General features: G+C 48.8%; 2 protein-coding genes across 3 annotated transcripts in view; one reads left to right on the top strand and one right to left on the bottom strand.

Annotated features, from left to right (window-relative positions):
* The window catches only part of LOC122364682 (zinc finger protein 830-like), a 51,027-nt gene extending 38,323 nt beyond the window's left edge, over window positions 1–12,704 (top strand). The window contains exon 6 of the mRNA XM_043335337.1: window positions 11,879–12,704. Within this exon, the coding sequence (XP_043191272.1) occupies window positions 11,879–12,023 (145 nt within the window). The 3' untranslated portion in view covers window positions 12,024–12,704. The remainder of the gene's footprint in view (window positions 1–11,878) is intronic.
* A 41-nt stretch (window positions 12,705–12,745) lies between these two features.
* LOC122364739 overlaps window positions 12,746–22,771 on the bottom strand; it is a 44,474-nt gene continuing 34,448 nt past the window's right edge. The window contains exons 4-6 of one of the 2 annotated variants that reach the window (XM_043335554.1): window positions 18,666–18,771; window positions 17,027–17,199; window positions 12,746–14,039 (exon numbers count right to left, since the gene is read on the bottom strand). In XM_043335554.1, the coding sequence (XP_043191489.1) occupies window positions 13,969–14,039; window positions 17,027–17,199; window positions 18,666–18,771 (350 nt within the window). In that variant the 3' untranslated portion in view covers window positions 12,746–13,968. Of the gene's footprint in view, window positions 14,040–16,985; window positions 17,200–18,665; window positions 18,772–22,771 lie in introns of both variants that reach the window. The other variant, XM_043335470.1, reaches the window with a different exon arrangement.

Below are 22,771 nucleotides of genomic sequence, written 5' to 3'. Positions count from 1 at the left end.
TTTTGGCTGTTAAAGGCCGTACGTTCCCGTCGCGTGTGCTCATCCTCCTTGCGGGCGTCTTACCATAACCGCATGGTAAGACGCCCGCAAGGAGGATGAGCACACGCGACGGGAACGTACGGCCTTTAACAGCCAAAAGGTGAGGTTCGTAAGCAATGATGGAGCGAACGAGTGGAACGCGCACTAATCAGCGATAGGGTATCCTATTCAGCAATTAGTGTCACCCTGGAATTACAGGCAGCCGCAAAATCCTCTGTGGGTGCAGTCCAATTTAACGGTTATTACCTATGTCTCCTCCGCTACTAACCCCCGTGCGGCGTCTCGGCCTTTTTCCTTTCGGTAGTTCGCGGCATTGTTTGTCGCGAGTTTCGAGCCACTGTAATTGGCTGTGCTTTGGTCGAACGCGTCCCACGGAGTCTGGCATCTCCTTCTGGTCGCCTACTCCCGCCCGGAAGGTGTTTCTATCCAGGCTCGGCGGGCTGATGTGCCATCAGAAGGGCTGTACGGAGGCAGACAGCCGCCGTAATGGTCCAACAGACGAGTGCTGCTCAGCGGCAGCAGTGGTCTGTCAGTGCCGTGAAACGGCGCCCGAAAACGCCCCGCAAAGTAGCCCGATAACTAGCACCATGTGCAGCGTGCGAAAAGTGGAGTGTTTCAAGACTTCACGCTTTTCCGTATGTACGATATCTATCGACTGAAATATTCCTTGCAGCTTTCACCGCAAAGTCTTTCGTTCCCATAAATCATGTATTCCCAAGCTTTTATATTTTGGGAACTGTGCATTGTGCAACACGCAGTGTGCATCTACAAGGAGCGGTGTATGAATCACGACTTACGACCCCGTGAATCACGGCACACTGCCGACGGCGGTGACTGGCACGCGGTGACCCGATGGCGTGCCCTGCGGTGGTGCCGGCCCCGTCTGCCCTCGGGGGGACCGGCCGAGGCCTTTACGGCCCGGCCAAACCGAGTTGGCCCGTTTCGTGAGCGACGTTTGTTGCTGGGTGCAGACGGGACGTCAGCAAAATCTAAGGGGTGGGGGTGATTTGGATTGACAGGAATGCTCGGGTCATGACGTGAAAGGGCGTGAGCTGAAATGGGAGCACTGCATGTATGTTTTTTCGGAAAAAAATATGAATCCGCCCATGAAGGTTAATGGTATAAAACAGTTTCGTGGTTTTCTTTCAGCGGTGGAATGAGCGTTTTCGTGTGCTATTTTTGTGTGGAAAAAATATATAAATCCGTCCTTAAAGGTAGTGTGCCACCTTCCAATGACTTCCCATTTTATTTTTCCTAGGATAATAAGCTTCTGTTTTTACCTAATATCGCAAAAAAAATCAAAAATGGGCCTGGAATAGTGCCTTTTTCGCCTAAAAGTTTATCGGTTTTTCGATATGTATAACAACTGTAGTGGGCTGACCTGCAAAGAGGCGTCGGCAACAATCGCGAATGCGGCGCACATGTGACAATAAACAAAGGTCATTATAGAGTTACGACGTACGGGAGTGAGTTATCAGCTGTCTAATCGTAGACAACACAATGTCGAACTTAAACTGTAACCCTGTATCGGTATTGTTTCTTTAATTTGGCTGTCAAACATTAATTTATGGTTTGAAATATGATTTTATGTAAAATAATTGATATGAAACACCCGTCTCTTAAGTTATGACCCCGTTTCACCACACGCAAGTGGCAGAAATGACAATAATCAGCTGACGCATTTTTCTTAGCCGAAGTCAGAGCGCGCGGCCCGACGCACCACGCGTATTTGGAAATTCCGACCTCGACGAGCATCAGAAGCCACCTAAAAGGCGTGTTCGAAACCGCAGGAGATGATGATGAACGGGTTTATCGAAACTTGATTGGATGAGCCTATCGGTAATAGCGATTTTAGTGTGTGCATTTATTGTTCATAGTGGTGTGAAATGTGGTTGGGGTACGACCGACAACCCGTCGGGGTGAATTTCGCACTGGGGTACTCAAAATTTGAAGAATTTAAGACGTTTCCATGAGTTTTGAAGGTATGGATAAGTTCTAAAAATCCGGTTCTCCTTATCCGGGTCATTAACTCCATATGGTCCAAGAAAGCTGGCACACTACCTTTAAATGTTAATTGTATAAAACAGCTTCGCAGTTCTTTCAGCTGTGGAATGAACTTTTCGAGGGTTGACAAGGACAACTCAAGGTGTGTGTGGAGGGGGGGGGGAGGTATGAACTAGTAAGTGCACAACGCACAATGTGCACGTCATTTCTTCTACGTTTTCTGGTGGAACAAAAAACATTACGTTCACGCTGTGTGTATGGTGAATCCGTCTTGCTGAGTTCAGCCTTTTGCGGTGCCAATACTGTGAGGAACCGAATCTTGGAGCATTTCAAAGGAACTCCATCAGAACAATGGTCATCTTGGGCCTCGTTCGCAGCCGAATTCGGCATTCTAATATTGTTTCCATATTTTACATGGCGTGAAAAATCACGAGCTCTCTGGCGATTTCGTGGACGCCTCATTCCTGGGCACACATTACCGGGGATGGTTTCGGCGAAAATGTGAGATTCAATCGCGAACCGAGTCCGTGTGCATCCGACGCCGGCGGTATTGATGTTTCTGAACCATATGTCGGATGTCAGCTTGGTCGTGCTTATTGCTTCTGGTGGGGTTATTAGGGCGGCGGCGATGGAGGAAACGGAGGTGAACATATTGCTGCAGCGGTAGAGGCGGCGGTTGCTGGGTGCTGGGTGGAGGCGACTAAATAACGAATAGGGGATTGTGTGTAGTTGTTACCTGGGTGATGACAATAACCCACTGTTAAGGCATATCAAACAAACAGCATTGTTATGACTATTAATGACTGTGTTTCATTTTCTCGTCCCTTTCATTTATGGGCCTGGTGATTCATGTATGGTGATTTACTATATGATTTGGCTGCCATTTATTTTTAGGTGCATGAGCTATGGCAAGCAACGCATTTACTGTTTGGCTTTCTGTGTCACAGTCGGCTGTAAGTGGCTTAGAACAAAACAGCCCAACCAATTATGACAGGGGCTGTTAGTCATTATTGGATACCGTCAACTGCACTTAACGCTCCCTAAATTTCCCCCATAACACCCCAATGCCGTAATAGTTAATAACCACGCTGTTTTGCCCCGATATCGTTTGCGTGAGTCGATATTGCCATTTTCCATCTCATGCATCCGGCGAAAAATGGAATTGGTGACGAACGGGAGCAGGTGCGCATCCTTTGAGCAGAGTTATTTTTGACGACAAATGAGCCGGTCGTTAGCCTTTTTATCCTGTTTAATGTGGGGATGTGTTGGCTGGAGTACTGTTTGTCATCCACTCGCCTCTGGAGGCGAGCTGTTATTGCTGCCAGCGTGGCGTCCGTCGCTCGCCAGAGTTTACCACCGCGCTGTGGCTGTGCCGTCCTCTGTCGGCCCTTCTGTCAGTCGCATATGTCCGTCCGTCTGGGTAATGGCTTGTTTCGCTCACGCACTGGGCCCAGCTCGGACACGCAAGGGGCAGCTGCGACAGTGGGTTAGGAGAGTGTCGGGCTGCGCTGGCGCGGTGGAGGGCGGGCGGAGTCGGGGCGGGGCGGTACTCTGAGCACCTCGTCACGGCACCTGTCTGACCTGTACAGTCGTTACGGCCGCGGCGCCGCCGGGTAATGATGCGGTGCTCGCAGAGCAGTGTCCGGTCACACCGCGAGACCCGGGATTACCGGTCGACTCTCTGCATCATTTCCCTGCTGCAGGGCGGCGGCGGCCGCGCCACGCCCGCCCGGCCGTCAGGTGGGTCTCCAGGGTCTCCGGTAGCTCTGGGACGCTAATTACGACTGGAGCCGGTGCGATCGGCAGCTCCCAGTATTGCCACGGTCAGAACGGTCAACACATTTGTCAGCACAGCCGCCGCCGGCCTGGGTGTCAATAGACTGCCTCCGCCGACCCGGGGGAGGAAGGGGGGGGGGGGGGTTGACCGCGGCACGATCGGTCATTGTCATGGACTGACGTGTGTGCGGGAGGGCGCCGTCGGGTCCACATGGCGACATGTGGGCAGCGCTCTTATTGAGTCGGGGGATATGATTCCACTCATTCTGAAGGTCAGCTTGATGTAATCGATTCAATTTGTGGTGGCATGTTGGTGATGATTTTGATTACAGAATTATTTTTAGGCTTGTGGTGAAGCCGAACGACTTTTTGCGGCCAGTTTAAATTTATACGCTGGTGATATACGGAAAGAATACATTTACCAATCTTATGTTGTATGGTAATTTAACTATAAAGCAATTATTGAAAGAAAATGACAATGGTCGAGAGTGGAATGTGCCACTTTCACTCAAGTAATTTATTCGTACTGTGCTCGTTTCTTGGGTCGATAGATTTTTACTTGTATGCATGAAATGTTGCCGACCTCTTCCTAAGATTAAATATTCGGCATTTTGCTTTTGTCAAAAGTGAAGGCTGTTCGCGTTCATTTACCAATATGAATGAGACGGGAATTGTGACATAGTTGTGCAATTGAAAAAAATGTGTCGGACCTGACTCTCTACCCTAGGCATTTATTAATTATTTCCGCATATTTCATCTACATTATTATAGATTCTAATTAAAGAGACATGTAGAATGATGTCGCATTCTTAGGAACACTGTAGTCTTTAATGACTTAGCGGTCTCAACTTCCCGTTCCTCGGGCTGTTTAAAAAAAAGAGCACCGCAATAATGAAGCTAGTTTCTGCCCGTGATTGTTCAGTGCGTCAGAACTTTTTGTTCGTTACTAGCATTGAAGAGCAATCAGATGACTCTGCGAGACATTGTTTGATACACCGCGATACCTAAGCCGATCAGAACACCGCTGCGTCGCCCACCGATGTCCCCAGTCTCGGTGACAGCCTTCTGAACCGCAGAGCCCGAGCACTGCCGACTGCCCTGCCGTGGGAAACCCTCCCACAGGAGTGACCTGGGCGGGCCGGAACTCTTTGTGGGGCGTGAGAAATACATCCGGCCATTGTCCTTGCAATGAATGCAAACCCACGAGCTGATTTGTATCTGACCCAGTTGAACACGAGTGGCGCTGTGAGGTTTGAATTTAAATTTATTTTGTGGGGTCGCCTATGTAATTGGATTCTTGGAAATATACCTGCTCTGGTTCTAACGTTTGCGGTAGGCTTCATTGGCTTCAGTCAAGGGCGATTGTTTCCAGTTTGCTGGCTAGCGGACGGTCGGTATCATTCTGTGTGAAAATACAATGTCTATGAGCGTTTCGTTTGGTATGCTGTCCTTTTGAAATGTTATATTTCCGATCATTGGAAAATGTGCTCCGCTAAATTGTATACTTGGACATGAACCGCATAATCATAGGAATAGTGTCTCATTGTTAGAAGCCGCTTTAGAACGGTTTTCCAATAGAAAGTACCCAAGCTCAGTTTTTTCGTCATTGCCGATGTTACCGAAATCACGACCACTTTCTGCATCACGTGACCATCTGGGTGCGTTTGTCTCGTCCCTCCCACACTGTCACGTGACAGACGGCCTGTCAGCGGGCTCGGTGCTCGCTCACGATTGGCTCGTCAGTCTGTCCGGAGGGATCCCGGCTCCGTCCAGGGGGATCCGAGCTGTTTCCGCCGCCGCAGCTGTTACCACCTGACATAACTGCGCACTCTCCGCTGTTGCTCCCCGGAGGGAGGCCGGCTGCGGGCTGGAAATGTGAGATATGGCGAGGAGAGCCGTGGAGGTGGTTCGTGAGGAATGATAATGTTGAGGACTCAGATGCTGAGAAGTGGTCTGGTTTGGAGTGCCCAAATAAAATGTCGGCTGTTCATGAACCGTCTGATCTTTTCTGTCCCGTACTGATGCTGTCCCAGCTACACAATCAAGGGATTTTATATATGGGCAAGTCGACACTGGTAGTGCAACTATACCCTACTACCGGGCCCACATACATCTGAAATATACGTCGAGTGGTAGTCGTGGGCCGTGGCTCAGCCTTCGCCCATTTACCATATCACTACGAATATCACATCTGACTAATGAGGCGTTCATATGATCTGTCGTGGGTGTGCATCAAACTTCCATAACCAAACATGCCGATCAGACGCGAAATGTGTTGTCTCTAGCTCCCTTTGCCCTTTGGTGTGTCTTCAGTAAGCATAAAGCCGATCTAATGGGACGCAATCATCCGTTGACTCTGGCCTGTTCCCGGTGGTGGGTGGCCGCCGGGCCAATCTAACGGCTCTGGGACTACTAATTGGGAAAACTTGAGCCGATCGCTCATCTGCATAGGACCAGCGCCGACCTCCTTCCATTAATTAGCCTTCTCTCTCAGGCGTGCGCGCCGGGAATGCCCAAAGTTTGAAGTGGTTCTTGGAGCTTCTTGGCGTCACCGACTCGAGCTGAAGTTTCCGATTGCAGGTGGTGTTTTTACGCTCCGGTTACATGATGTGATTTGTCTTTACGTTGGTAGCTGAGATTGCTGTCGAGATCAAGTTGGATCAGAATTTTTGTACCATTTGTTTAGAATTATTCTCCATCTACAAATAACGTTTTCTGAAGACTATTTTGTCAATGATAGGTACGCTTGCTTTTTGAGACGCCTACTATGTTTTAGTCTCTCTCGATTTTGAAGAAAATAGGCAGGCAAATTGAAGTGATGTACACGATTGTGTAATGCCTAAGCTGGGCCTCTTGAAGTTAGTCACTCAGGAGCCAGGGAAGTCATTAGTCCGCGGGGTCTCTAATGACTTTCGTACCTCCTCCTACTCTGAGTAAGATAACGTGAGAATGTTCCTCATGTCTTCTGCAATTTTCCTTAATGTCACGAGGCTTGAAATGATCTCACGCATGTCAAAGTGTTTTTATTTTAGGCAAAATAAATATCTAAAACAGTAAAACAAGCTTTCGGCATTACGCCATCATCAAGTTTAAACTTGATGATGGCGTAATGCCGAAAGCTTGTTTTACTGTTTTAGATATTTATTTTGCCTAAAATAAAAACACTTTGACATACGTGAGATCATTTCAAGCCTCGTTATATTAATAATAATCATGTCATCCATCCTCGCCCATATAAAAACTTTCCTTAATGTCGGTTGACGTTCCTATATCGCGTTGAGAAGTTTACAACACCGGACTTAAGCTGCCCTAAGCTGATATTTCTCTTTTATTTATTTTATAATTTATTCTTAATTTATAATTTATTTTCTTTTATGGCTTCCAAGTGAGGCTGAGCGCACCTATCAACAACACCTATGGTGTTGCACCTGGGCCTCCATACCTTGGATCTTACGGTCAGTTTGCTTAAGAAAATTGTTAAAGTTATGCCTCACGCCGTGAAAATTGACGAAGGAATCTGTCCAGATTGAATCCCGAGAAATTCATCACGGTGACGTGTCTAATGGGGCTTTGCGCAATAAGCAGTACCAGGTTCTGCCGCCAGATGTCTCACGAGTCGATTCAGACACGGCGCGCGGCGCGAGGGCCGCTTGCTGCGTTATTATTGCGGTGGAGATGCGTGAATCTCCGAAAGTTTTTACAATTATTTACTGGTTTCCTTTAAAAAACGGTCGTCATTGTGGATTAAGACTACAATATATGGTATATGATGCCGATGGACTGAAGAAATGGTCCGAGCTCACAAAGAAAGCGTGGGCTGATGTGCTTCTCCCATTGATACTGGCCTGCACTGTGAGCTACTGAAATGTTGGCCTGAGGAAAATTTCGACAACTTGCTTAAAAGCTTTAAAAGAGCCATCACTTATTTGTATGCCCTTTGAAGTTCCTCTAGCTCATGAGGTAGAGTTAGAACGTTTAAACGGAGTATTCAACTTAGTACTTACTGCACTGAAAAAAGGAGGGACAAAATGACCGAGTAGGTACCCGTGCCGTCGATGAACTTAAATGATCCGTCGAATGATTTCAACCTGGCAAAATCATTCGACATGTTGGTGTTTTTTTATACAATAAACATAAACGTATTACGTAGACAACATAAACATTTTGTCTAAGCAAATCATCATGGGCGAATTCGAGGGACGAGTCATGGCAAAAGTTGGCCCTGAAACTGGACTGTGGTCTGTGGACCATGCACAGTGGACGTGCGCATGGGCAGAATGCAACCCTGACAATACCAAGCAGGGGTGCGGAGCCGGAGCTGGAGCCGGAGCCGCCGGAGCCGGCATATTTTGCCCGGAGCCGGAGCCGGAGCCGGAGCCGTGAAACAGCCTACCCCGGAGCCGGAGCCGGAGCCGTCAAAAAAGGGGGCGACTCCGGCTCTTTTTTAAGAGGAAAAAAATTGACCTAGTTCGGTTTGACAGTACAAGGCAGTAAAATGTGTGGTATTCAAAATAGCCTTGTCATGCAAATACAGAAGCAACGTGCACCAATCCAACCGCCTTTTTTCTTCCACCCGTATTTAATTAATCGCATAGGGGATGTACTGAGTAGGAGCCGGAGCCGGAGTCGGCGGAGCCGGGCCATTTTACTCGGAGCCGGGGCCGATTTTTTCTCCGGAGTCGGAGCTGAAGCCGTCTGAAATTTCCACGGCTCCGCATCCCTGCTTCTAAGTATTGAACACCGTGCATCGCGCCAGGTTTCTCCATACGCCACCCCATCTCAGCCTTGGAGAACACCAAATATGACGGAGCTGAGGATCAATGATAACCGCATAATGACTAATGCCTGCTTCTGAGGCCAACACATAAACTTCTAGCCATTTTCACGGAAAAGTTTCTTTTTTAATAATTTTTGACACAATGAAAGGCACAATTTTGCTTTTGCCAGCGACGTGTTACGCTCTACCGACTCTCTAGATCAATGGGATCGTGAGTTATTGACGAACAACTCTTGTGACCAAAGTGACGTTAAAAATTACGTAACGAAAGGTCGACAATGCAAAAGTGAAGTATATGACCTTGCAAAGAGTGCATGAAATCACAATGCCATGTGATTGAAATAGTTTTAGATTATTCCCGGTACCAGACTAACAACAGTAGGGTAACTGTGGGGAAAACGCACCCCTGGGTTAAACGCCTCCCCTAAAAAAATCGTGTTTCTTATCGACGGATAGGTGTTTTATCCTGTCTTTCAGAACAGTCAGCTGCTTGTTTACGTAGGTCTCTATTTCCGGTTCTGCGTCTTGAGGAGTAGCGTGGGTAGGTGCTGATGTTGGTTTTGGGTGTTGTTTTTGTTGTTTTTACAGAAGATCCCTAATATTTTGATGCCCTCTTTATATCACAAACCTTGCTATTGTGCACATCACTAAAAACTGCGTTTTATTGTCATTCTGTTGAATTTATTATGCTGCGGCGTTAATGGCGCGTTTTTTGTCAATATTTTGTTGACCGGAAATGGAGTGGATGGGGAAAGACGCCTACTCGATGCATGGGGCAAGACGCCCCCAGTTTTCTGAAAGGGGGGCGTTTTGCACGGTGGTAAGAGTGCAGGGTAGCGCCCTGTAGGTGGGTGCCGAAAAGGCCTCTCCCTGTCCTTTTTTGCTGATATATCCTAAACGACTGCAGATATCGTCACCAAACTTTCAGGACTCCTCCGGGCATCCATTTTACACATTGCAACAAAATTTTATTCCAAAGGCTATGATTGATTGACCACAAATGACGTCAGAATGACGTCAAGTTCTGCCATGTTAATTATGTTCTGTTGATAGATATGGTGGGGGGCGCTTTGCACATGGGTGTGGGCGTATTACCCAGGGTGTGGGGCAAAACGCCCTTTTGTAAGGGTATGCGAAAACCTTTTTGGGGGGCTGAATACCACACGCAGGTGTCTTTTCTTGGTCTCAAAGCGTAGTAAAAAGAATGAGCTACATGATGGTGCCCAAAGGTTTAAGTAATCTGTGTTGGGTTGAGTGTCAGAAGGTTTCGCGCTTAATGGGGGCGTTTTTGACCTATTCACCCTATCCATATTTTCCCATTAGCTTACCTATGAAGTAAGCTAATGGGGTCACGTGAGGTCATGTGCCCGACCTGACCTCATGCAACCTCTAGAAAACATTTGGCATGTGCAAATGTGAGACATCCGGAAAATAGTACGTCCTATAGGTTTCATTATTCTCCCTGTGAAAATTCCTCTGGAACTGAGGCGGTGCGAAGTTGCGACATCTGAGGACCATGCAGAGATTCACTTATGACGTCATAGTTCAGTCAACTGACCTAGCCTCGAAATGCGGTCGTTGTCACAAGATCCGCCTTGAATGAAAGGTCAGGGATGTCAAGTTTCAGTTCTCTATCGCCGGTGTGTTTCGATCTATCGCAGGAAAACCTATGGGGAGGGAGCCGCACCCGCCCCTCTCGGCCGGAGAGGCACAAAATAAGCGTCTCAAAGCCTGAAAGCAAGGAAAATACCCCAAAACTTATCCAAATCGCTATGATCTTAGCTCCGTCCGCCTGTAAATAACGTAAAACGCATCCAATGCGTCGGCCGCCATAGCCCACTACCGAGACCGGCGTGTCTGGATCGCTCGTGCTGCCACCTGTCGGCCGGGCTACATTGAGATATCCCCATTGGGAAGTAACGCAATTCTGCCAAGCCCGTATTATGCAGATTGGAAGACGTTTCCTGTTTCCACCGAAACGTTTTCACAGCTCCTGAGTTGTGACTTTTTCAAGGTTTCTTCGGTCGCAAAATGGACGAAGTTCGTATCTGCTCATCTTTGGATGGAATCCGTTTGCTGAGGGAAATGAAGCGCTGCTAGAAGCGTATGAATATGGTAGTAGATCGGCACCAAACTACTCAGAGTTTCATGGACTCCAGTCAGACATTTGGTATGGATATTACAGTGTTTTCATATTTTGTTTTACCTGCAATTGCAATGTATCCACGAGCTCTGGAAATCAATTCTTGCAATTCTTGCTCTGTCTGTAACGGATAACGTTAATGCCAATAAAGCCAGGGGCACCCACTACATCGTTTGTTTCTTGTGTGCGACATTTCGCAAGTAACCCGAGCCGTTCCAACAATCAGACAATCGACTTCGTCTCGACGGGGGTCGGCTCGAAGCGAGAACAGAGTGGGGTTTTATTGGCCGGGCACCGGTTCATTTCTCACCGTGTCGCAGTGCGATTGGTGGGCGTTGGTCAGACATTTATGGCCCCTGATGATGATACATGGCGACCCAAATCCCCCCATCGCCACCGGCTGATTTGGAACTTGTGACGTCATCGAGAATGGAGATGTGACTTTGTCGGCGGTGCAAAGGCGGTGATGATATAGGGCTGTGGTCGGGACTGTAACCTGGGATGTGTGGCAATGATACGACGCTAATAATTAACATCAAACGGAAATGTCGATTGAGCGATGGCCTGGCTTCATTCGAATTGTGGTTCTGATTGATTGATTGATTGATTGATTGATTGATTGGCAAGGTACTTCATACAGTTCCGCATTATTGTGTCGCTACATTTGCAGGGCGACTAGCTGATTGGTTGACTGGTTGACGTGTCTCGCTCACCTTCAGTGTTCGTTTTTCTGCTGACCTACATAGTTACATTTACCGTTGTGCCCCTGTTCAATGTTTTGAATCGCTAGCCTCTCACGTCATTGGCTTGCAGATTTTCCTTCTTTCGTTGGCGGCTGCAGCGCTTTTCCTGCATCTGCGGCGGTGTGATAGCAACTTTCGACTGTTATTTCCGTGCTTTTTTAGTTCCCATGTTATTAACTTTCGTTTGGCCTTGTATGGTAGTGTGAGCCCGTCACTGACCACTCGTGATGTCCCTTTGGCAGAGTGAGTCTCCCATTAACTGCTCACTGACCGATATTTTTTCTCCATCCTTCCAACAGGAGACTCGCCGTGGGCACTCACCACGTCCTCTGGTCACGATGTCCCTATCTTCAATCGCCAAACCGCTTGCTAACCACTCTTCCCTCTGTTCCGCAGGGTGGTCAGCATGGAGAAACGGAAGGAGGAGTTGGCGCATCAGGAGCCCTCGACGTCCGCGCAGGGTGACTCCAGCGACTCCAGCGCCGACGAGGCTGAGGTTGACGAATTCCTCGACTGGCGGTCCAAAGGCACTTGGAAGTGAACCGCTCCCGCCGCGGAAAGACTGGTACCGTCCGGGAGTCGGAGGCTCGTGTGATGGGGTGGGGTCCGAGTGACAAATGTGCAGTGTCAGTGCGGACAGTGCGGAATGGCATGTTCAGTGACAGTGACGACGTTCATAGACTGAGTGATATTGTGCGATAGCTGATTTTCGCTGTGAATTTGTCATCTACAAGCCCGTATGAAGGAAGTGCTGTGGATGTAACTGTTGCTCGACCTAACGCTTACTCAGCGTTACACTTTCCCCCGGGCCCAGTACCGGCCAGGGATCTCATATCGCCTCGCTGCTCCATGCCGACCCCATCCACTCTGCATATTGTACCACCATCGGCGAGAGTGCCGTGCCCTCGGCGGCTTCCATTGTCGCCGGGGGGCACGCCGTCGTACAATGAGGCGGGCGCGTGGTCGCATTACGCGCAGATGAGTGCGCCGCCGGCTGGCGCTGGGAGTACCCCCTCGGGCCGGCTTGCCACCACCACCGCAGCCCGGCTGGTCGCGCGTTAGCGGGCTGTTTTTGTTCGTCAGACGGCCCCGGTGAGGGATGGTCGGCCAAACAGACGTGCTCCGGCGCAGCGCGGCTGACGCGGCGGCGGTCACAGCGCTCCGTATTTACTGGACGTGCCCTCCGATCCTGTGAACTGAATACAGATTGTCGACAACCGTGCCAGTACAGATTTCAGCTTAGTCGGAAGGACAAACGCGAGCTGGAAAGTTTAAGATTTATTCATAAAAGCATACGCGCAGCGAGCGTCCATAAGTTGCAGTACAATCAGCATGTGTGGTGATATCATGGTGTGAATTGTGATACATTTTTCGCCGAAACTTTTACGGAAGTGTCTCAAACTCTGGAATGTTTCATACTCGGCTGTGTTCAGAAATGCATAACATGCGGCGATTGCCGGCTGCGCCGTTGGACGCTCGCTGCCGGCCTAAGGTCGATATCGAAGGCTAGGGCCGGATATATACGATGGCGCGCGTCGTTGTGCTGATTTCCGAGGGATGCCCGGTATTGGAGCTGTCGTGTTGAGCAAAGAACGTGCTGGAATGCTGACATGTCGACGGACGCGGTCGGCGCACGGGCGGGGTCACGGCTCAGGTCAGGTCGCGGGCCGCCAATCCGTCTCCTTTCGACAGACCAGCTCACCGTTCGCCGTCACCTGCTGAGAGCCACTCCTTAAACTAGGGCTGAGTGAGAGAGAAAGGGAGAGAAAGCTCCATCGACGTTCGCGCCTACAGCTAGACACAGCACGCCACTGTTCTGCCGGCGCCGGCGCTGAATATGACCTTGACCTCTTCCCCGAAGGTCAGGGTCATAGTCGGGGCGGGCGGCCGGCGCCCGACCCAGCGGGTCGCGCGCCGGCCGCGCCCCTGCACCGGCCGCCAGTCCGGCCAGCGGGTCCACGGACCGACCTACCGACCAGACACCCCACACCCACCTCCGTCCGCTGACCGCCCCCGGCGACCCCGCCTGACCCGCCGTGACCCCGCGCCGCGCCGCCGGGCCGCCGCGCGAGGACCAGGCACGCGCCCCGCCCCCACACGTCAGCGGAGACCCCGGCTATCCTACGGATGAGGCGGGCCGCGCCGCGCAAAAGCGAAACCCAAGGGAAAACCGTCACTCGGCCCTGCACTCGCTCCCAGTCTCATCGCGATCAGGTAGTAGGAAAACGGACAAAAGCCACCGACGCGCCTCCTAGCAGGCCGTTTCACGCGTCTGACGTCATACACGCTCCGTGACGTCAGGCTGCGAACGACGTCGCACGCACGCCCCTCGGGCCGCCACACACATGGACACACGTAAAGGGTGAGAACGGAAATCGATGGAAACACCACTCATGGTACTGTCCGAGCCGCGGGCCGGTCACAGCAGGTGTCGGGGGCGACAATGTGCCAACGGGTGAACGCCGCGAACCGCGCCGAACCGGCCGCTACGGCTGGTTCAGCTCCACTTGAACCAGGTTCACGTCTGTGGTGCCGGAGTTTTCTGCTCCTCGCTTTTCTGTGGACACGGAGAACGAAAGTCAAGACATTGAGCGGATGTATTATGACAAGTCGCTTCAGCTCGTTCATACATACGGCTTCCTTTGCCTTTATTTATCGTATGATTATTTTTGCTACAAGTTGTGGAAATGACATTAGTAATGAGCAATTGACTTCAACCATCGGTGAAGTTTCATGCCATGTAAATGTCGTCTTTGAGCACATGCAGTGGGCGGCAAGACGCGACAGCAGGGCGATGTTCAGTGGGCGTCAATGGTCAAACTCTCACAAGCCACCAAACTGGATGAGTGAGCGCCTGAGACGGAGGGGCCTCGGTGTTGACAGATGAGAACGTGGGGCTTCAGGGAGAGAGTGAAAGGCGGCAGCTCATTTCGCGGAGAGCGTCGCTTGGAAGTAATGAGGTGCATCCCAGGGTGTCGAAAGTAGAAGTTGTGGCACAGGAACGGGTCACGACACCTGCTGGTGTTTTCCGTGAGTCGTGATGGACCGGCTCTTCTCACGGGGTGGTCGCCAGTTGCCAGAACCTGAGTATCACCGGCATTCGGTGCTATGTGTTGTTGAATGTTAGCAATGCTCGAGGAGGTTCATTAGCTGACTGCGGTCCGGCAGTAGTCGTTACTGCGTCATCAACTCCTTTGCAGGCTTGCGTGACTCGTAAAAAGATTGCAGCGGATTACTGAGCTGAGGATTGTATAGACTCGTCACAACCGAGTTGAGATTGTGTAAGGGACGGATGACCCCAAAATAGGCCAACAGTTGTTCAGTCAGTTCTGTCTTGCCACGTGGCATGAGGCTCGCTTCTCGAGGAGTGCAGAGTGATCCCGACTTAAAATCGGCATTGGCTTAGATGTTGAATGTGCACGTTACTTAGGATAGGATTCCTTGGTGCTAAATTCGGTTGAATGCCATAAAGACGGCTATTTTCGTTTCTTTCGTGCACCGTAAATTTCTTATTGCACGCTGCAAAGTACAATGGTCGACGCCCGTTCGCGCTAGTTCAATCCATCATGTGCAATAACCCGAGTAGTGTCCCTGCTGCTAAAGTGGGGATAAAGTACGTTGATCGGTTGGCTTAGTTGCACTATAATGATATCATCGACTGTTCTCACAAACTGCGCTATGCAAGATTGGGATTTTTAGGGACTAGGTGGGCTGTCTGTTACCACATTTTTAGGACTTCAGCGCTTCAGCTTTGCTGATAAGCCATGATGCATACCAAGAGCTGATTCGGATCATGAGCGTTATTTTATTATGAAAGGTATTTTACTTGATACGCATGCGTGCTAAAATATTGCAACTTGAAATAAAATGTAGATAATATTTCTGCAGTCAAATATCTAACAGCTAATTAAGATAAAATGTCTGCTTTCTCGGTGGTTTGTTCATCCTTGGCTAATAAAGCATCATGCTCGCGAAAGTAAGAGAGCCCTAGTTCGAACTACTCCGCCGCACAACTTGTGCGGTTCTGTGGCGTGAAACTGGAGAAATGGCGTTTGGTTGGAACCGGAAGTAGACAATGAGGGAGAACATATTTATCCGTCTAACTGTTCAGCAAGGCATTTGAATTGTATACTTAACAGTAATACATTTCCTTTTTGCGGGTCGGTAGGAATGGGGGGGGGGCAGCATGCGTCTGTGTATGAGATATACAAAGCGTAGGTCCTAGACTGGTCTGTACTCTGTAGGTTTTGTCATATTTACACCTTCAGTGAGCCTATCTCTTCACACAAGAAGAGGTTGATTGACGATCTTCCAGTAAATCAGACGTCATACATGTTTCCAAAAATACCTCTTTTATTTCGCTGTGCGGTGCCGAGTGCGTCATAACCCGGTCAGTGTCTGACACTCGGGCACGCATGTGCGGCTCTTACAGCTGAGATTTCGTCGTCTCCTAACGCGTTCAGCTCGACTTTTTCGGCTGCGCGTGATAAAGTGGCACCTACCGAGCTGCTTATACGTCCAGACGAATTGAAACATATTTTGGGGACTTCAGGCTTCGACCATACTTTGCGCCTTTTCATCGTCTTTTTCATCAGAATGAACGCGCTTTTTCATCTTTTGTCTAATTCCAAGTTGGCACCTTTCAACAAATGCATCAATTTAACAAAACACGGATGCATTACTAACGGTTTTCAACAAATAACCGCTCAAGTGGATGCACCTACGCTACTCGAATCTACATTTACTACCTCCGATAGCACCTTATGTGCGTTTCACAGTCACTCCCTAGTTATTATTGCTATGTCACTGGCCTGCTGCAGACGCTGTCATTCATGTGCCGTTTAGAACTTCAAAGCCGGCAATAACCGCTGTAAAACGAGCGTGTCACCTGCGTGGCTCCCACGGAGGGCTCGCGTCGGGTATTTACCAGTTACCCGTCTCGACTCAACTTGCAGACGTGCAGGGACGAGAATATAGCATCAATTACCGTTCATCGGTAGTAGCCCAACTCATGGACACCGCTGTGCCGAGTGTGCTTTACTTGTTCGTAAATGCATGCATTGTGAGCAAGCGCAGAGCTTTTTGAATCAGTGTGTTTGTGCATGCGATGTATTGCCCTTTGAGGCGGCGAGCTCTTGTTTTTCTCACCATTTTTCATGCGTTTAGATATATGCATGAATATGATTGAGGTTTGTTACGAAGCAAGCTGGCCACGTAAGACCGCAGTTTGTGTGCAGCATTAGGCACGATGTCAGTGCGAGCTGTTGCCCGATGTCATGCTCTCGTGTGCCCTATTCCCTCGTGCTTTGACCGCACCACGTCAAAGTTTGGGTCGCTCGCTCCACTGCCCCTGGCAGTGTACAACACTCGTATGCAATATGCAGCACATTAGCCCCACACCAGTGACCCTGGCCGCCCCATCCGTGGTGTGTCAGCGGCTGTCACAAGACGGCAGCCGTGTCTGAGGCCGTGCCGAGCTCGCGCTGCGCGGGCGGGGACGTACGGCGTCGGGCGGCGTCGCTGGCGGCTGGGCCGTGCCCGTACCGTTGTCGGGCCGCTGCAGGGAGCTGAGGCTGGGTGCCCGGCTGCCGCGCGAGCTGTGAGAGCCGCGCAGCTGCTCCACGGGCGACTTGATCAGCGAGCCCTTGAGGAAGGAGGCGTTCATGAGCCGCGGGTTGGCCGAGTTGAGAATGGTGCGGTTCTGACGGAACTGCGCCCTGTGAAGAAAGGGGTGGAGTGGTCAGTTCAGGGGGGCGTTAGTCCCGTACGGAATGATGGAGGCAGTGAAGGGGGAACTGTGGTCAGATGGAGAGACCGGTGCAGTTGTCCGCTCACGAGTGGTTGGTTAGAGCAGGGGTAGAAGTGGCTAGAGCGGTGAGTGGTGGTCATCTTTATAGGTTGATAAATGACAGCACATCAGGGCATGGGGTGCTCATACACAGGTCACGTCAGGGCATAAATACTGGGGTCGTAAAACAGTGATTTAATGCGGGCTGAGCACAAGGGCGGAACGGACAAGTACTTTGCAAAACGGACATGCCGCTTTGCTATTGAATAATCTGCAGATTTGTGGACGATATACCTATAGCTTGCAAGTGAACGGCGAAATGTCACAGGCAGCCGTTCGTCAGACTTCTGCGCTGATAAATCAGTTTTCATAGACTCTTGAGTAGTTAAAATCACAGGCTGGCTGGTTAGAATAACAGAGCTAGCGTATGATAAACGGCATCCCACTAACGAACACTTAAATCAAGCTCATCACACTAAAAGGACCCTTTGGTCATAGTGAAACCTCAGTTCGATTTCCTCGCGTCCCAGCCTCAGTTAGTGGGATTCATAGCTCTGTGATTATCGCACGATAATCCTTTCAGCGTGGCTCTCGGCTGCAGGCGGCCATTATTCGGAGCCGTACCAGTAATCAAAGGGAAGCCGTGTTCGACTGCTAACACAGGCGGTGGCAGCAGCTGGGAGTTGGTGGCAATCGTGGCGCGGCGGTGACCAATCGCGGCGCACCGGCGTCTGATGGACGGTGTGTCACGTGTTCCGGACGGTTAGAGAAACACGACGGTGTGTCGGAGACGGGGACACAGCTGGGTGGCGACTCACGAGACCCCGAGGCCCGAGCCCAGTCAACGGGAGGCGATACGACTATTGCATTTTAGCAGAAGGGCTGTGATATTACTCGGCTACATAATTAACCTGATGAAAATTAAAAGCGTTTCGTACCGCTGAACCATAGAAGTCCCTTTTGTATCATGCGCTTAAAATGTTTAACAATCAAGTATGATTAGACAAAGCATAACAAGTTCAGTCAGCAGTCGTTTATCACGGATCATCAAAGTCGCTGAAGACATTTACTGCCGTTTTTATTGTACCCTAAGCTCTATTTTCAGGTGTGAAATACTGAAGTTAAGTCGGTCAATAGCTCACCCAGGTAGGCACTGTTAACAAAGAGATGGACAATAAAGCTGCAAACTTCGGGTCAATTCGCCAAACAATTTTGAAATGAAAACCCTTATACTCACCAACATTAATTTCCTGCAAGTGACTAATTAACCTACATGCATCAACTAAGCACCGTGTCGGCTCGATCCATCAGGAGCAGCACGAAGCGTAGGCCGGAATGCAGCCCGGCTATCAGTCCGTATCATTGTACAGCATGCCGACTTAGCCGTACACTTACTTGCTGAAGAGCCGCAGCACGACACAGATAATGACGAACATGAGAACCATCGAGGCCAGAATGCCGATCATGACCGGGTCCACGGGCGTTTTCTTGGCATCGGCCACTGAAACAGAGAACAGAAGCGGTTTCGGTCAGCAAGGAAATGGACAACAGAGACGGTGTCGGTCGGCAAGGAAACGGACAACAGAGACGCTGTGGTCAGCAAGGAAACGGACAACAGAGACGGTGTCGGTCAGCAGGGAAACGGACAACAGAGAATAACGGAAAGTGTCGCTCTAACGCATGATAACTAAACTGAGAACAGTCACTATGCTATTATTTGAGCTTGAATTATTGGAACATCAGCGCAATAAATCATGCTTTTCTAACTGAGTCTATGCATTAACTTCTTTCACTGCAGACCTATGCCTTGCATGTTATTTTCGTGAGCGTTCTGTGGCCAAGCTTTCTGTCACGCGACATTTGGAGGAAATATCAGCGCCGGAGAACTCGACACGTCGCAGTAAGTGCACAGACACTTTCAGTACCTATCGCTGGAGAACAGAAAGTGTAATCTGGCCATTTGGCGTTTATATACATAGCATGTTGATTCTTGTGATTATTAATGTGCTTGCTATATCGTAGCCGTTGGTTAACAATAGTTTGACGGTATTTCATAATGAAAAACTACAGTCGTCAACTCCACAAAAATAAAAAGCTCACGCCGGATGAAAACAACTTTTTTCATAACATTAAATGCCGGCTGCGAAGCTCATTTCAGGAATATCATCTCCAAACCGCACATATACTGTGAGACGACGATCATAGGGAAAATGCTGTCCTCCTGCATGCAATCACCGTCGCCTGAGCCAGCCTACAGAAAACATGAGCACTTAGCCTATAAGTTGTTCCAAACTCTGCGATAGAGGTGACGACATAGTGCAAAATTGTTTCCGGTAATGTTTTTACTTGAATTCTCCCTCTTTGACATGAACGAATATCAGGAAAAATGCAGGATACAGTAATAAAAGGCTATCTCGCGACAACAGCTGAAGGGTGTCGAGCGTAAAACATCGAGAAAGTGGCTTCTCCTACGCTCTATTACTCTATATGACAGGTCTGTTCCGTTGTCAAACGGTATGCCGATAAGAAAACGAGGAAATGCAGACGCTACGAGAGACTTAGATGACCAACTTTGACATTTCAATAAGCTGGGCCGCGATGAAAAGGATGCGCTGCTAGCTCCAGCTATAAACGAAATAACTTCCTCGTTGCTGGGATTGCTATTCACCACAGCTCAAAGACGAGACGAGTTCAGATTGACAGCAGGAGGGCTTCTGCAAGCCAAGTCATTTGAATCTATTGCATCAAAAGACTACCTCAGAAGCCACGTCGCCACAGTGGGAAGCTGGTGATAATCGGGTGTCGTCTCTGCAGTGTGCAATTTCATCCCAGACATAAGCCGGCAAATTTATTCTAAGTCGACAGCTTGAGTCATTGTGAATGGAGTTGGCCACACGGATAAATCAGACCAAGTCGAACTTTTGTCCATTGGCAGCAATAAATTTTGAATCTTCTCCCAGGCGTGCTTTTCGTTTTATGGGTGGTCACTTCAGCGTCCTTTCAATTGACTCAGTGACTCTCTCTCTCTCTCTCTCTCTCTCTCTCTCTCTCTCTCTCTCTCTCTCTCTCTCTCTCTCTCTCTCTCTCTCTCTCCTTCTCTTCCATCCTCTTTCTCCACCTACTCCTCTGTTTGTTTGTTATGACTTCGTTTATCTAATCGCATCGTTTTCAAGTGTTTTTTTTCGGATATTTAATATTTCTATCGTCGCTTTCCCCTAAAATTTATGCCAGTATGTACAGGAAACTCCTGTCAGGCGTCTGCCACCGGTGAGTTTTTCCTGTATCGCCTTGAATGACACTGACTATATCGCCTGTTAACAAGTCAACTGACCCATGATATCAAATATTTCTATTTCATCCGGTTTCTCAGCTGACTAGCTAAATGGATTGTCGTTCATGTCTCTAACCTGACTTATTGTGATCCTAATTGAAAGTTTCCGACAACTATTGAGCAAGTTTTGGACAGAGAAACAGTAGACGACGATTTGTGCAGAACGTGGCTGACGATAGTCCCATACTCGATCAACTATAACAGCTACAAATAGACCGATAAATCTGGACACACTGTCACTGATGCCAGTAGTTATTATATAAGTCAGAAATCAGATATTTCCCTGATCTGTTCAGTGACTGTGTTTTGGGGGCTGCTCATAGCGCAAAGATGATAGAAACACGAAAGGCAAGGCCGGAGGAAACATTTACGACATGCGCTCAGTTCAGTAGTGAATGAACAGTAGTGCGTTTTACTTTTCCTGCTTGGAAAGAATGTCAACTGTTGCCACGTCCCACTCTACGCTTTATATTTGGATCGAGATCCCACTACACAAAATAATGCAACTGTACTCCAATTTAATCCATTTCAGTATTAAGCGGTGCCGTCCGACAGCCACTCTCTGTGTTTGCTTTGAACAAGTTCTGAGAAACGGAGCCATTTGGGGAGCACTGCAGTTCAGTGGCTGACAGTCTGAGCCACTGAGGTGCCGGGACCCTCCCTGTACCCCTCCCTCGGGTCCCTGACAGACCGACCCGACCGCCAGCTGCCGCCACTGCGGCCTCGCCGGTCAATACAGGGGTCAAGATCAGCCGCGTGATCTGCCGAGACGGTCAGTGAAACCGAAACGGCTGAGAAACCATGTTGTTCCCTCCTTCATGAAAGATTCTTATCAGATCATTGATCCATATCTATCTTTTGTAATCGGCTCAGACGTTATACCTTGCATCATAGGCGCAACCAAAACTGATACTGCATGTGAAAGTCTTGACAAAAATGCATGCCGTATACATGGGCGCCTTTAAATGTTCGAATGGACCATCTTGTAGGTTTGCTTGTCAGCAAACGATTTTCAATGTAAGGAGAAGTCGCACTTTAAAAAAAACAATGTTTTTTGCTTATGATTCAGGTGGTTTATATTTTTTTTCGTTTCTCGCACATTTATGGTAGCTTACTCTTAGCTGGAAAGCCAGTAAAATATAAGAAACTGTAATTTGCTAGCTCAATGTATATTGGTGCAGAACTTCTTAAAACATCATTACACACTGACACCAATAGCAAAGTTTACCATTGACTCAAAAAAGGGATGGTTAACTGATAACCCAAACTCGTAATCATCTGATGCTTGATTTGGAATTATCATGCAAAACAATGCCGCCTCCAAGTCATCTCCACTTAGCCTTTTTCAGCTACAAAAAAAAAATCACATCAGCGCAGCGAAACACTGCTCAATTTTCCTTAAAAAGGATTACCCGTGAGCCGTGGCTCAACCTTCTGAACTCAGCTGGGACCAATTAACATAAATTGCTCTTTCAGACAGACAAGCAGTAAATCGCGTTGGTGCCAACTCTTAAGTACCTCTTGACATTTTTGTCCGATCTCTTGGCTATTTTAACTGGTTAGACTAACGAGATCTTGTAAAGGTTAGCCGAAACAAAACATTATGGAAGATAAAAGTTCGTATTTATGAAATGAAGTGCAACCACAACTGCCGTATAGTTATTATTAAAAGCATTCCCGTAAGCCCTTCATTTTACGTAAAATTGCACTTATTTCATTAACTATGATAATCACTGTTAGCGTTCTGCCACGTTTCAGTCGCGTTTCATTGATTAACAAGCTCATGTGTTACAAATGTTTTTACCGCCAACATTCCTTGAAGGGCAGGCGGCTAGCATTTTGCGCATAACAGCCCCAGCTGCCTTTACCTACAGAGATCTTACACAGACGTTTGTAAGATCGTTACATTCCTCTACATCCATGGTGGTGGTGGTGAACGGCACAACAAACCAGAAATGCGTGATCAGTTCCACAGCTTTGAGCTCCTTTGCTTGGACACTGCCTTGTCAGCAACACAAAGGCTTCTAGAGTTGGACTGAATAGTCTCTCATATCTGTTAGGGCATTCATATCCCATAGCTCATAGCACATAGCTCATAGCATTGCATAGCTAGACATTTCGTAGCTCATAGCTCAAAGGGCGTCTTGGGTTGGACAGAATAGCCTCTCGT

The sequence above is a fragment of the Amphibalanus amphitrite genome, unplaced genomic scaffold (genome assembly GCF_019059575.1).
Source record: "Amphibalanus amphitrite isolate SeventyFive unplaced genomic scaffold, NRLGWU_Aamphi_draft 000003F_arrow, whole genome shotgun sequence".
In the NCBI taxonomy this organism is placed as follows: Eukaryota; Metazoa; Arthropoda; class Thecostraca; order Balanomorpha; family Balanidae; genus Amphibalanus; species Amphibalanus amphitrite.
Note: the sequence above shows the minus strand (reverse complement) of the source record. Positions and strands in the feature narration are given on the sequence as shown.